This window comes from Loxodonta africana, chromosome 21, assembly GCF_030014295.1.
Source record: "Loxodonta africana isolate mLoxAfr1 chromosome 21, mLoxAfr1.hap2, whole genome shotgun sequence".
Classification (NCBI taxonomy): domain Eukaryota; kingdom Metazoa; phylum Chordata; class Mammalia; order Proboscidea; family Elephantidae; genus Loxodonta; species Loxodonta africana.
In genome coordinates, this window is record NC_087362.1 from 63,573,881 (window position 1) to 63,589,748 (window position 15,868).

Genomic DNA, 15,868 nt, shown 5'->3' on the forward strand with positions numbered 1-15,868 from the left:
CTTCCGAAATAAAGTTAGTGAACAAAACCGATGCAACCGCTTAAGACCTCTAATTTCTCTTCTTTCATATACCTCCTGACCTCCCTCTTCATTCACTCCTATCTCACGTCCAATTTTCCACTGGCAACTGAGGAAGAAGGAAGGTGCATATTGTCTCTACATACAGACATGTGCCACATAATGTCCATTTGGGCAACGTCCAACTGCATACACATCCGTGGTCCCATAAGGCTATATATATCAGACTTCAGAAATCCCAAATGGAAGTGGTGAACACAACAGCTTCCCATACGCAACACGTGTATTTCATGTCTCTTGTATACAAAGCGACTGCACTGTCATGTGTATTGCAGTACAGTCCATATATAACCTATAATACATATGTCTTGATAGTCATCGTAAATGCCTATGTTACTGGCTTTTGTATGTACTGTACTTTCTATCATTATTTTAATGTGAACTTTCCCTACCTAAAAATAAAAGTTTACTGTATAACAGTGTTTGCTTCTACTTAGAGACAGCTGCATCTAATCTTTAGTATCGCACATCTCTTGACCGCTATAGCATTATCTGTTTAATTTTCTTTTGAAAATATTACTGTGAAGTGCATCAGGGCTCCCAAATGCAGGCAAACCAGTGCCAGTGATGGCAACAGCAAGAAGCAAAGGAGAAGTGTCAATTTGGAAGTGAAACAAAAGGTTATTAAGCAACACAAAGGTGGAAAATCTGTGAATGCTATTGCTCACAATTTAGGGATGTCGCACTGGACCATCAACGATCCCCCAAAACAAAGAAAGAGCTCTCCAAGCAGTTAAAGGATCGGCTCCACCAAAAGCTCCGAGGCCAACGAACATGCAAGAGGAGCCTATACCAGATATGAAGAAATCGCTAATGACATGAATTGAGGGCCACACACAAAAGCAAATCCCTCTGAGCAGAGGTGACGATCACTGTTAAGGCATGAAGCTTGTTCTAGATGCTTAAAGAAAAAGGAGGACCAGACTACAATACCAAGTTAGCGCTAGCTCTGGGTGATTCAAGCAACTCAAACATTTTTCGCTGCATAACGTGAAAGTGATTGGTGAGTCTGCGAGCACTGACGCGGAGGCAGCAGAATACTTTGTTGAAACCTTAGATGAACTAATCGGAGTGGGAAATTATGTGTCCCAGCAAATATAAATACAAACAAAACCTCCTTACTAAGGAAGTGAATGCCTGAAAGGACCTTCATCCATAAGGAGGCCAAGTCAATACCAGGCTTTAAGGCTTTTCAAGACAGAGTGACAGTGTTGTTAGGAGGCAATGTTGTACATAATGCAATGTTCACACAAGGTCCAAATCACATAACGTCCTGTTTCGAAGAACGTATCATGGACGTTAAGCAACATATGACTGTATGTGGTGGTTTCTACTCAGTGTGATGCACCAAGTGCTGTGTGTAGTACAAAAATATATATAATATAGTACTGGCTCTCAAAAAGCTCAGCAGCAGTAGGTGAGATAAGACATCCATACCAATAACTACAGAGCAGAAAGAAAAAGTGCCGGCATGCACGCTGATTGGTTAGTACCCCTGCCATTCTAGGCATTAAGTACTTTTTAATATCATCCCTGAATAGGTGAGTTATGCATATGTCTAGATGAGGGGAAAACATGCCAAGGTGGAGGGAACAGTATGAACAAAGTTAAGGAAATAGGTTTGTGCCAGGACTAACATTAGAACAGACTACAAAGCCACTAAAGTCAATTAATCAAAGCCTAACATTAATATTTTGAAATAAAAGTTAAGATGTTTGTTGGGCCTAGAAGAATTACCTACCACAGGACGACATAATGAATCTTCCATCATGGGATATATAGTCTGATCCTGAAATCTGCTGTAGGTACTGAGTGAATTAGGAAAGTCAAGTTCATTCCTGGTCTAGCCCTAAGTCCAAAACCTCGGCAAGAATCAATAAAAAGAAAATGGTTTTGTTCATAGTCATTCTTCCACTGCCTATAGAAGGGCAAAAAGAATACACAGAGGATATGCAACCTAATTAAAAGCCCAAAAATTGCTTTGCCATAGCTCATGCTTTTAGGAGTTATGCTACATAAACAGAGAGCAAAGGAGGGCATATGAAGACTGTCAGCCAATGGAAAAAATCCCCACCACCCAACCCAGATGTAGAATTACCCCAATATGGCATGACTCTGACTGAATGAAACATGAGAGAACAAGAAGATGTCACAATTCACAGTAACACATCTGTCCCCAGATTCAAAGAAACCAACACAAGATTTTTACCTTTGGTAGTTTTCTCATAAAAAGCTTTGGAATAAAAGGCACAGGTTGATTCTGACACTGTGTCCATTTTGAAAATTCTGTGATGTCACATGGTTATGTCGACCACATATAGGGAAGTAAAGCACAGGTCACTGCATAAAGGAATAGGCTGCCATGGAAGATTCTAAAAAGCTGTCTCTGGAGATTCCCAAGCATTATGTGGACGACCATCTGTTTGGGGAGGGACTTCAAGGCCTTTTCCAGCCAGGAACTTTCATGGACAAGCTGTATGGCCTGTTATGTTTGTATCGCTAAGCCATAAAACAGAAGAAAAGCCAATCCTTGGTTCATTCACTTACTCATTAATTCAATAATTATTTATTAAGCACCTCCTGTGTTCAAAGTACTGTGTTAGGTGCTATAGAGGATACGAACCTAAAACGGTCCTTGCCTTTAGGAATAGAGAATAGTAGAGAGAAAGCATTTTTAGAAAATTTCCAAGAAAGAAAAAGACATGGAATTGAAGAAAAATGGATTTAACAAAGGAGTATAATGAGAAGAAATCCCAGTATGGTAACTGTGCTAGATGGGGCTTGAAGAAGCCAGAATTTACTAAAGCATTAGGCAAGTAAGAGCTCTGCTGCCAACTCAAGGTCAGCAGTTTGAATCCACCAGTTGCTTCTTGGAAACCCTATAAGGTCAGTTCTACCCTGTCCTATAGGGTCACTATGAGATGGAATCAACTTGACGGCAAAGAGGTTTATAACAAAACAGCTAGTGACAAAGAGCTACCACTATAACATGATTCTTCTATCAATAAGAATAAAGAAAGGCAATTATAAATTCCCAGGGAGAGGGAGAACTACCTGAGAAAGTCATGGTTCAAATACAAAGCAAACAAAAACGTGCCACAATTCTGAGTCTTGGGTGAAGGATAAAACCTTGACCTGACATTTGTAACATTACCCTTCAACTGACACAGGTTCAGTGACTACTACAGAGGATTACATATTCTATTTATGGATCCAGTCACTCTTATTTGTTTCTTCAGTAAATAATATATACAGAGCTTCATTATGTACTGGCTTTCAAACTTTAGAATCAACCTACAGAGAAAGCATGCTAGTCTTAGCAAAACTACAAACCAGAATGTGAATTGTTATAAACCTTGATAATGTGAAAATAACAATATAGCTAAAAGAGAAGAACTTTAAGTCCCTATCTTACATACTAAGATATCGAGAGCATCTATAAATTGGTTATAAAGGTAACCAATTAAGAAAAAAAGCTTCCATTAAATGTTAACTAACAAACTTAACAGGAATAAGACACTACAGAGTGTTAAAAGAGCTAATTCCTCATTTTTCTTAATGGAGAAATGACTGATGGCACTTAAAGCTGTTAGATGAAGAAAGAGAAGTATAAGCATACGTTTAAGAGTTATAAGAATGGGTGCATGTTTCATTGTGTATTTTTCACCAAAATAAAAGACAAAAATAAAAAAAGGTTATGCAGGTAAGCAGTTAAAGAATAAAAACCAAATGCAGTTATAAAATAGTTACCTCTAAGAAATGGGTCATGAGGATAGGTGGTAAGGAGTTTTTCACTTTCCACTTCAGGTCTTCCCCAGCTGTTTAAATTTTCATTTCATAATATATGTATGGAGCCCTGGTGGTGCAGTAGTTAAGAGTTTGGCTGCTAAGCACAACTGGACTAAACCAAAAGCAAAGAGGTTCCCTGAATAAACTGACTGCTTCGAAGGCCAGTGTAGTAGGGGCAGGGTTTTGGGGACCATCTAGGTCAACTGGCATAATAAAATCTATTAAAACATTCTGCAACCCATTTTGGAAAGCAGCATCTGGGGTCTTAAACACTAGCAAGCGGCCATCTAAGATGCAACAATTGGTCTCAACCCACCTGGATCAAAGGAGAATGAAGAATACCAAAGACACAAGGTAAGTATGAGCCCAAGAGTCAGAATGGGCCACATAAATGAGAGACTACAACAGCCTGAGACCAGAAGAACTAGATTGTGCCCTGCTACAACTGATGACTGCCATGACAGGGAACATGACAGAGAATCCCTGAAGGAGCAGGAGAACAGTGAGATGCAGACCTCAAATTCTCCTTACCACCTATCCTCATGACCCATTTCTTAGAGGTAACTATTTTATAACTGCATTTGGTTTTCGTTCTTTAACTGCTCACCTGCATAACCTTTTTTTATTTTTGTCTTTTATTTTGGTGAAAAATACACAATGAAACATGTACCCGTCCTTATAACTCTTAAACGTATGCTTATACTTCTCTTTCTTCAACAATTGGTCTCAACCCACCTGAATCAAAGGAGAATGAAGAATACCAAAGACACAAGGTAAGTATGAGCCCAAGAGTCAGAATGGGCCACATAAATGAGAGACTACAACAGCCTGAGACCAGAAGAACTAGATGGTGCCCTGCTACAACTGATGACTGCCATGACAGGGAACACGACAGAGAATCCCTGAAGGAGCAGGAGAGCACTGAGATGCAGACCTCAAATTCTCATAAAAAGACCAGACTTAATGGTTTGACTGAGACTGGAGGGACCCCAGAGGTCATGGTCCCCAGACCTTCTGTTAGCCCAAGACCGGAACCATTCCCGAAGCCAACTCTTCAGACAGGGATTGGACTGGACTATAAGACAGAAAATGAGAGTAGTGAGGAGCGGACTTCTTGGATCAAGCAGACACATGAGACTATGTGTGCAGCTCCCATCTGGAGGGAAGATGTGAAGGCCGAGGGGGTTAGAAGCTGGCTGAATGGACACGGAAATACAGGGTGGAGAGGAGTGTGCTGCCTCATTAGGGGGAGAGCAACTCTAGGAGTATATATCAAGGTGTATATAAGGTTTTGTACGTGAGACTGACTTGATTTGTAAACTTTCACTTAAAGCACAATAAAAATATTTTTTAAAAAAGAGTTTGGCTTGATTTGCAATACTGAAAGATGCTACGGGGAAAATATTAAACAACGCAGGAAGCATCAAAAGAAGATGAAGGAATATACAGAAAAAGAACTGGTCAACATTCAACCATGATCAGGAAGGAAGAAGTCCAGGCTTTATTGCTCCATTGAAGGCACTGACAAAAAAAAAAGTTCCAGGAATTGATGGAACACCAATTGAGATGTTTCAACAAACAGATGCAGTGTTGGAAGTGCCCGCTCATCTATGCCAAGAAATCTGAAAGGCAGCTACCTGGCCAACTGACTAGAAGAGATCCATATTTACAATCTAGATCTATATCTATTCCTAAGAAAGATGATCCAACTGAATGCAGATATGATGAGCAAGTTTAAGAGATGGAACAGATTCTCTCAAGATAGTACCCCGGAACACACTCAGGTCTGTCTCCTCAGAGCATATTCCACAAGCCACGACCCTCTTCCTATAGCTACTGAAAGCAAAAAACAAAATCAGGTATCAAATCAAATAGCACAAGTTTGAAAAGGTCAGCATTTGGGGCCATATTTTAGGGTAAAAGTTTTGGAAGGAGCGATACATCCTTGGCCCTGTAAAAAGGGACTAGCAAGACGTAAACCCTGCAGTTACCAAGAAGGTAGGAAGAACACCATAAGCTCATATTGGACAAGCAGTTGAAACTGTACTGTCATGTTTCTACTTTTCAAAGTGAAAATAAACATGACAGGTGCTCATTTGGCTGTTCAAGCACTTTCCACTTAAATGGCAATTCCTCAAGCTTACCGACTGCGGCCTGAAGTTATAATTTATGACTGTTTCTGTATTATTCCCTTGCCTCGGCAGAAAGCAGAATGTAGCACCTACATTTCAAGACACAGGAGAGGTAATAAAGCATAATTATTTTGAATTTATGATTAAGCCATAAATTATATGTACTTTTTACTTCAGTTGGTCAGTCAGAGGTTGGGGGAGGAAGGAAATGGGGTCAGAGAAAGAAATAACAAAAGCCTTTTGCTTTGAGTAAAATGTCTAAATTGGGGCAGGATTGAGGGCCACCTGGAGGATTTATGAAGATACCACAGTCTCCAAGTTAAGTCCCAGGGGAGCCCTAGTTAAAAGCCTTTAAACTCCTGGAGGCCTCTGATCTTCCCACTCCTGGGGCCACAGACTCCAAGTACAGTGTCCACATTGATGCCAAAAATTGAAGCATGGCATATTTTCAGGTTATACCACATCAAGCATTCACAGTGCTCTGGGTCCTCCTGCCTGCCTGTCAGCCACAGCTATGTCAAGGAAGGTGAACCTAATCTGTAAGAAACTACTGGCCAGGCTCCGTAAGTAAACTGAGCTTTAACCGGGGGAAGACCGTGATTACCACAGAACTCTGATTCAACGATGGCTAGATGTTAACGCTCCTCACCCTCAAGGATCAGTTGGTGAGATTTCCCTTTCTTGTAGCTCCTTTATGTGGCTACAGAAAATACAAATGGAGCAATTAGGCGCAAAGCTTGCAAAACTCAGGGCATAAAGCAGATGAGAACACAGCATCCAGCACTCTTCTACCATGTACTCGTCTTGTTGGGTCTCCAATATACCATAGCCCAGATCCCAGTCTTCCTAATAATTCCCTACATTTGAACTATAGCTTGCAAAGCACTTCCCCATACATTTTCCAACTGGGACCTCACAAGAACTCTGGGAATCAGGTACCACTAAGTACCCGTCTTACAGTAGAGGCAGAGACAAAGGGAAGTACTAAGAAGTACAGCCAACAGATAATGCAGTAAACCTGGATCCTGGTCACATGATAGTAAATCCAATGGCCTTTCATTATTCTACACTAAACCCTTGATAAGGTAAAGAAAATTTAAATTAAAAAAAAAAAATTGTGCGTTTAAATTTACATTATTTTTTTTCTTTTCTTTTCTTTCCCCTTTTTTGCAGTGGAATTTTTACTAAGCAATTGAAGTTTTGAAATTATTGATTAGTATCGTTGGAACTGATCATTCAAAATGAGATTTAATTGGGTTTAAAGAAACAAAAAAAAACTACACAGAATAGAGTTATGAATGTTGTTATTGTCATTAAGTGCCTTCGAATCAGTTCTGACTCATAGCGGCCCTATGTATAACAGACCAAAACACTGCCTGGTCCTGCGTTGTTATGTTTTAGTCCATTGTTGGAACCACTGTGTCAGTCCATCTGCTTGATGGTCCTTCTCTTTTTCACTGATGCTCTACTTTACCAAGCATAATGCCCTTCTCTAGCGACTGATCTCTCCTGATAACATATCCAAAGTACATGAGAAGAAGTCTCGCCATCCTTGCTTCCAAGGAGCATCCTGGCTGTACTTCTGAGACAGATTTATTCATTTTTCTGGCAGTCCATGGTATGTATACACATTCTTCTTTGCCAACATCATGATTCAAAGGCATCAATTCTTCTTTGGTCTTCCTTATTCACTGTCCAGCTTTCGCATGCATATGAGGTGACGGAAAGTACCAACAAACGCACCTTATTTCTCAAGTTGACATCTTTGCTTCTTAACACTTTAAAGAGGACTTTTGCAGCTGATTTGCCCAATGCAATGCATGGCATGTAAAAATAATTAATTAATTGGAGGGAGGGGAAGTGGTTTGCTCCAAATGTTTACCTAGCCCTTACCTTTGTCCTGAAACAGCCTACCCCCACATTCAGCTTCTGGTTAATGAACACAATTGCAGTTGATGTCCCTTGAACTGTATAATCTGTTCCACAGAAAACAAACCCAGTTTGTCTCCTAGCCACTGTTAAGTCCTTAACTCCTCAGTTACATTCAGTCTATAGAAAACATCTGTGGCAAAGTAAATCATCCTAGTCTGAAAAAGACCAGAGCCTGTTTGTTTTGTTTTGTTTTTTGTTTTGTTTTCTAAGTATGTTTTAAAGTCCTAGTTGGAAAATCAGTGAAAACTGTAAATCTGTTTGCAAATCCGGTCATGTCTAACTCTGAGATTAGGGTAAAGATTCCAATTTAAAAGAAAAACCATGACAACCCCAGTTAAGCGTGTCCTCAGGCACTGCCAGCAGGGCCTTCACTCACTTCCACGGGCAGTGGATTTATTACAGGCACCCGCCACATTCTCCATCAGACGCCCCTGGAGGATTTACTTGAGACAGCAGGGTTCAGTCTGCACTTCCTCTGCAGACCAATATATTATTATAAATTGAGCTAAACTGTTTCCTTTTCAAAAGTGCTATGAAGTTCAGATTTCAGATATCAGCTCAGTACTGAGGTCCCTCCATGGGGCTCCTTGTGCTGTGTGGACTTAAAAAATAACCAGAAAAGGCAGCACTGCAACAATGGGCTCAAGCATGGCAACGACTGTGAGGATGGCGCAACACTAGGGGTGTTTCATTCTGTTGCATGTAGGGTCGCTATGAGTCGGAACCATCTCGACAGCACCTAACAACAGGTTACCTTTAGTTTTGTTCTGTTTAAAAGGAGATGGACGAAGAGTTATTCTAGAAATCGAATGTGAAATCTTAACAAGAAAATATATTCTAAATGCAGGCTTTGGGTCCACTGTGCTGGGCTTGGCACAGTTCAGCAGGACACCAGCTATTTCCCTGTATCTGAAGGCAGTAATACTCATTTCCTCTGTTTACTACCTGCAATAGCTAAACAAACTGAATGCGTATTTTTAAATGAATGCTTATTATAGGTTAAAAGGAGAGTGTAATTTTTAAATATTTTCATTATTAATCTGTCTGAGGCAAGAAAAACATAATTTCGGAAAGAAATGAAAACAAATGGAGTCTCTTCATCTTCCTTTCTTTTCTTCCTGAACAACTTAGTCCTGAAACCATTAGGTGAAGCAGAGAGAGGCAATTACGCAGGGTACTGTGTGTGGAAGGGCAAAAGGCTGAGTGGGGTGAGGAGGGCACCCATAGGCGTGTAAGGGTAGACAGGCAATGGGGTGTCAGAGCCTGAGTGGGGTAAAGTAACAAGTGCTAATTCAGGCTTCTTACTAGTTGTGTAACCATGACTAAGTAACTTCAACTAACCTTGATTTCTTCTTTTGCAATATAGCTAACATCAGTTTTTCCAGATTACTGAGAAGATTAAAGAAATGTTTGACTGGTCATCAGTCTCCAACAAATGTGGTAGTTATTTATATTACTACTACTATTACATTCATATATATTTATACAAAAAAAGACTAGAAAGGAATACACTAAATCAAGCATGAATACTGATTTTTATGTTCTTTCATTTTATTCTTTTCAAAATTTTTTTTCTCTACAATGAGCATGTATTGCTTTAATTGAAAAAGAACAATAAGATACTGTTAAATGTAATTTGCTCTGTAAACTTTCACCTAAATCACAATAAAAAAGGATACTGTTGAATAAGTGGCAGGTAGCAGAACGTTTACATTGAGTACTTATTACTATTATATCCAGAAAAAAATAATAAAGCTATTAAAAATGGCACCATTCTGACCCTCATTTCTTTTAAAGATACAAGTTGCTAATAGAGACTCCTGAACAAAGTAACCAAAGGAAAATTTTGATCTTCCTTATTGGGAAATTAATACCCATTTAGTCTTAAGCCAAATCATAATATTTGAAAGTAACTCCCTATATAATGATCTTCCAATCCTCCCGCTAACATTAAAAAAAAGTCTCAGATTGGTGCCATAATATGGTTAACAACTCTCTAACAGTTCCTGGGAAACCCTGGCGGCATAGTGGTTAAGAGCTACTGCTGCTAACCAAAAGGTTGGCAGTTCAAACCCCCCAGGTGCTCACTGGAAGCCCTATGGGGCAGTTCTGTTCTACAGGGTCGCTACGAGTTGGAATCGACTCGACAGCAATGGGCTAGGCTTTTTTTTTGGAACAGTTCCTAATCTCCTTTTTAACAAAGACAGAACAGGACTCAGACTCAGGATCTTCATCAAACAAAAGTAAGAGACACTCAATAATATTGTTTTAGTTTCTCTATATTTATAAAACCCATCTAATTTTTTTTTTAATTATGCCATGTGTATGTAACTAGAAAGTGGCTACTTCTTAGTTTTCCTTTAAAGTAGTCATAGAAAATCTCCTTTTAAAATAAATTCATTTCAGTAAAAGAAAAAAAGTGAGATCAGGTAGAGAGAAATAGTATGTTAACAGTAGTATAGAGAGCACATGGATATGGCAGCCACCACGAGGCTGATCTGCGAATGACTAAAATTTGGAAAACACCTAAACGGCACTGAAGTCCCAGGATGCAAGGACCATATTGATTCATCTCCATGTTTCCCCCAGAATCTTTTTTTTTTTTTTTCCGAGACCAGTGACTGGGTGTACCTGAATGTTGTTAAAGTGAGTAGCGGTGGGCAGCTAATGGAGGCCCAGGTGGGGTAACTCCTGGGACAGAGGAGAGCTTGTCCTTGCGTCTACCCCCATGTCTGGGCCTGCATAAAATATGGGCAAGTTGCTGCTATTGCTTTCAATGGGCTTGTGCTGGAGGAAGAGGGGCCTTCATGTGTGTGGGAGTCATTGCCTAGAAAACAAACCCTGTCCCCAGCTAACAGGTACGCAGTCCTTGGGGAGCCTCCACTGGGGACAGGGCCAGGTTTCACATTGACCCTGAGGACACTATGAATTTTTCCTGCAGGAGAAGGCATTGAACTTTTTCAACTGTATCAGTAGCACAGTAATTTTGTATGAAAAGTGGGAGACTTCTGAACAGTAAATTCATTTAAGTGTTAACATTTTAAAATAAAAGAGTAAACAAAAACAGTACCAGGGACAACTGCCCAATTAATTAGAACTTAATTCTTATCATAAATACTATACTTGAGCCCTGGTGCTTTCTGGTTCCAAAACCAACACATGAGTAGATCCCCCAGGCAGGTAGGAATGAGATAAATGCTGAAAAATCAGGAGCTAGAAACCAGGAGAGAATAAGCCCTAAGAAGATTTGTGAGTAAAAACAGGTGCTGCCTGCACACTGTGCACCAGAAAACTAGTAGGAAGTCTAAAACAAAACAAAGTACCTAAGAGCAAAGAAATAAAAATAAAGCCTGTAAAACTCCACAGCTTCATAATGCCTAACTGCAGCTGAAATACAGCTTTCCCAGAGAACTAATGACAAGTGGAGAGAAAGGCCGTGTTGTTAGGTCAGCTGTTCCCGAGAAGAAATTACATTCAAAACTAGAAAAAAAAAAAAAAACTCTCTTACTACTAGGAACTTGTATACACAGTAAAATACTTAAGAAACTTCACACTGGTAAATTAGTATATATCTCAATAAAACTAGTTACACGTTCTTATAAAGAAGCGTCATTATTACTAAAAAATGCTTGAAAAGACATATTCAAAATATGCACCCAATAATCGAAACTTGGACACTAGAACATCAATATAATTTTGATCCTAAGATTACCAAGCATAAAGTAGCAGTCTCCTTGGTGAAGGGGTATTGCCAAGCCAGGTGTTTCTATGTCCCAAGAGATCTTAAAGCCAACATGCCAAGTATCAGGATCTCTGCCTTCAAGGTCAGGATCATCCTCACTTTCCTCTTCAGAGCCTGTCAAAAGAGAAAAAAGTGATCAGAAAGGAAATGTCTTATCTAAACTTCTAGGTTGTACAACAGTTATTTTAGAAATAATTGAAATTTTAATTAAATATTGATGATAAGTATATCCTGCTTTTGTGTCATATTTTTTTAAAAACATACTTTAGAATATTTTTAACATGTCATGTATTTTTTCATGTACATTTCATAAAATACAATGGTATAAATAAAGAAAATAGAGAAGAAATAACCACTGATACCTTGGAAGATAAAAGATTATTTTGCTCATTTCCAAGCAAATAAGTTAGAAAATATGAATTAAATGGATAATATTTAAGGAATATGTTAACTACCAAAGTTTACCCCAGAAGAGGTAGAAAACCTAAACAAACCATAGAAGGAATAGAGGAAGTTGTCAAAGAACTATCTCCCAGCAAAATATAGGCCCAGAGAATTTCAAAAATGGAATTCTACCAAAAATTAAGGAATAGTCATTTCAACACTTTAAACTGTTTAAGAGCATTGAAATTTTAAAATTTCCAAAATATTTTTCATGAAGACAGAATAAAATGTATCATAAAAAAAATGAAAGAACACACATATAATGACCAATCTCTCATGTGAAAATCAATGCAAAATTCCTAAACATAGGGAAACAGAATCCAAATTAGGCAACATATTAAAAGAATACTGTTCCATGAACAAGTAGAATTTATTCCAGGAATACAAGGATAGTTTAATAGGCAAAAATCCTATACAGGTAGTCCCTGACTTACAATGTATTCAAGTTACGAAGAACGGCACTTAAGACCACCTGCTTTTTGGTTGGTGTTTTTTTGTTTTTGTTTTTGTTTTGTACATCTTATTATTAGTAATATGTACTACATACAATGCTGCAGTGTGTAATTTGCTGATGTTATAATTCTCAGATGTTCACCTGCAAATATTTATAAAGATACTGATAACAAAAAGCAGTAATAATGAAAACTAAAAAAAAAAAGAGGTACTAGACTTACGTCAGAACCAACTTACAACAGAGTCTCTGGAATGGAGCTCTGTCATAAGTCAGGGGCCACCTGCACTTAAAATTCATGATAATAGATCAAAATAAAAAAATCATATGAATCACCAGAGATACAAAGAAGTACATGATAAAACACAACATAATAAAAATACATCATTATATAAACCTACATAAAATAAAAATAGGTGGCTACCTCCTTCACAGGAGAAAGTATAGAACTGTCTCAACACCAAAGTCAGCATCATACTTTATAGGGAAACATCCCCAAAGTTAAGAATTAGAAAATGATGTCCTTCATTACCATAATGACTTCTCATCATTCTGGATGATATGGCCAAAGAAATGGTACCCTCTGGAGTTGGGTTATCAAAGCAGTTCTAATCAGACAAATAAAATATGAGGTGTAAAATTTTCAAAATACAAAAAACAATTTTTTGCAGATGATATGATTATTTATATGCAAATAAACCATGAAAAATACATCCCAAGCAATAGGCAAATTAAGAAAATGCTAGCTACAAAATCACAAAAATTAATATCTTACAAACACAGAAACAAACAAAAATCCAATTTATTAAAATATCTAGGAAGATTCTTATATATGTGTTGTCTATGCGAAGAGAAAGAAGCCCTGGTAACGAAACAGTGGCTCTGCGGAAGGAAAATCTGGCAATGTGCTTCCATAAAGATAACAGCCAAGAAAACCCCATTGGGCAGTTCTCCTGTGTCAGCTGGGGTCACTGTGAGTCGGAACTGACTCAAGGAAATGCAATAACAACACCACCATATGAAGAGAACTTTAAAATGTTATTACATGACACAAAAGAAAATTTAAACATGTAAAAGACCTATTATGTTCACGGAAAATGAGACTTAACATCATGGAAATGTCAGTTCTTCCTAAATTGATTTATAAATTAGATTCAATCAAAATAAAAACACCAACAAGGTTGTTCTTTAGGTAAGTAGGATGGGTAACTAGACAAGCTGGCTCTATAATTCACCTGGAAATAATAAACAAACAAGATTAGTCAGGGAATGGTTTTCCTGACATAGGAAGAGCTCCTATATAGCAATAAGATAAAGATCAATAACCAATTAGAAAAAAAGGACAAAAGTTATGAAGACAAAACATACAACAGAAATAAAAGATGTTCTAACGTATTCATATGAGAGGAATTCAAATTAAAGTCATAATAAACCAAGAAAACAAAACCTATTGCTGTTGAGTTGATTATGACTCATAGTGACCCTGTAAGACAGAGTAGAACTCTGTAGGACAGAGCAGAACCCTTTAAGACAGAGCAGAACACCCCATAGGGTTTCCAAGGAGCAGCCAGTGGACTTGAACTAGCAACCGTTTGGTTAGTAGCCTGAGCTCTTAACCACTGCGCTACCAGGGCTCCAAAGCCCTAACATCATTTTTTATCTATTAGATCAGACAAGGTCAAAAACTTTGGTAAAATACAGTGTGTTAGTAAGGGTGCAACAAAATGGCACACTCATACTCTCTATAGAGACCAATTTGACAATAAAAATACTTATCAAAATTACAAATGCATAAGCCCTTTGACCCTTACAGGAATTCCACAGTTCCACTTCTAGGAAACCCTGGTGGCGTAGTGGTTAAGTGCTATGGCTGCCAACCAAAGGGTCGGCAGTTTGAATCCGCCAGGCGCTCTTTGAAAACTCTATGGGGCAGTTCTACTCTGTCCTATAGGGTCGCTATGAGTTGGAATCGACTCAACGGCACTGGGTTTTTGGTTTTTACTTATAGGAATGTATACTAAAATTCCTGCTTCTTGCTGTTGTTAGCTGCTGTGAAGTTAGCCCATAAGTCATAGTGACCCCAACGAAACACTACCTTCCCCATGACTGGTTAGGGATCAGACTGTTGTGGCTTTCATTGGCTGGTTTTCAGAAGTAGACTGGAAGTCCTTTCTTCCCAGTCCATCTTAGTCTGGAAGGTTTGCTGAACTTTATTCAGCACCATAGCAACGCGCAACGCACCACTGGCAGATGGGTGGTGGCTGTGCATGAGAGTCACTGGCTGGGAATAGAACCCAGGTCTCCCACGTAGAAACCAAGAATTCTACCACTGAACCACCAATGTCTCATTTCCTACTTCATACACTACAAAGTGACTGCTGAACAAGCATATTTATTATGGTATTATATATAAGAGCAAAAGGTCAGAAACAATCTATACATGCATCAATAGGTTACTACTGGTTAAATAAATTACAATATATCCAAATAATAAAATACTATGTAGCCACTAAAAATAATATGACTATGTACCAATATGGAATTACTGGATATATTTTTTAGAGAAAAAAAAACTGTATATGTGGGTATAATGCTTGGAAGGATATCCAAGACTGGTTTTCCTTTGAGAGGACTTGGTGGCTAGGGTGCAGGGGTGGAAGACACATCAAAGAACCGGAAGGTACACACTAAGTAAGAGTTAGTGTTAGTGTTAGTGTCCTACACTTACAATACTAAAGGAATGGACCTATATAAAAGCTTTTGAAAGTTCTTTTAACCCTTACTGTATACTCAGCACCATCCCAGGCACTTGGGATGTGTCAGTAAATAAAACAAAGAGCTTTGGCCCAGTGGAGGTCTCCTTCTGTGGAGCTGTAAATACCCGTCACTGATTACTATTACGGGGGGACTCCAGAGCAACTAGTTTGTTTTTTTTTCTGGCAGGGTAGGGGAGGGGGTTTACATTCCATCAGACTTTAAACTACCCTCCGAGACCCTGGTCTTCAAGGGCAGGGTCTGTGTGTTCATTTCATTCACACTTAGACCTCTGCTGTCAGGCACAGAGAAGGTACTCCATGAACATCTGTTGCACTCAACTGTTTGCTTAAAAGCAAAATGTTCTTTCAGTTCCTACCATTCAAATCCTCACTGTGCAAGATGGCAAAGAAAGATAATGTTAATTTGGAAGGTAAGACAAAAGCACCTCAAATTAAATTTAAGAACATAACAAAGCAGGACATTACTACTAAATTCATGCGGTCCTTAACACTAAAGAAGTTCCGAGAAGAGAGGGCCAATTAG

At 38.6% G+C, this 15,868-nt stretch overlaps 1 protein-coding gene across 9 annotated transcripts in view; it reads right to left on the minus strand.

Moving 5' to 3' along the window:
• Positions 1-15,868, minus strand: part of FTO (FTO alpha-ketoglutarate dependent dioxygenase) — a 412,272-nt gene that overhangs the window by 261,220 nt on the left and 135,184 nt on the right. For all 9 annotated transcript variants that reach the window (XR_010318897.1, XM_010596082.3, XM_023555597.2 and 6 more), the window contains exon 4: positions 11,644-11,787. Coding sequence is in view for 8 of the 9 variants with exons in the window: in XM_010596082.3 (XP_010594384.2) it covers positions 11,644-11,787 (144 nt within the window). In the remaining variant the exon portion in view is untranslated. The remainder of the gene's footprint in view (positions 1-11,643; positions 11,788-15,868) is intronic.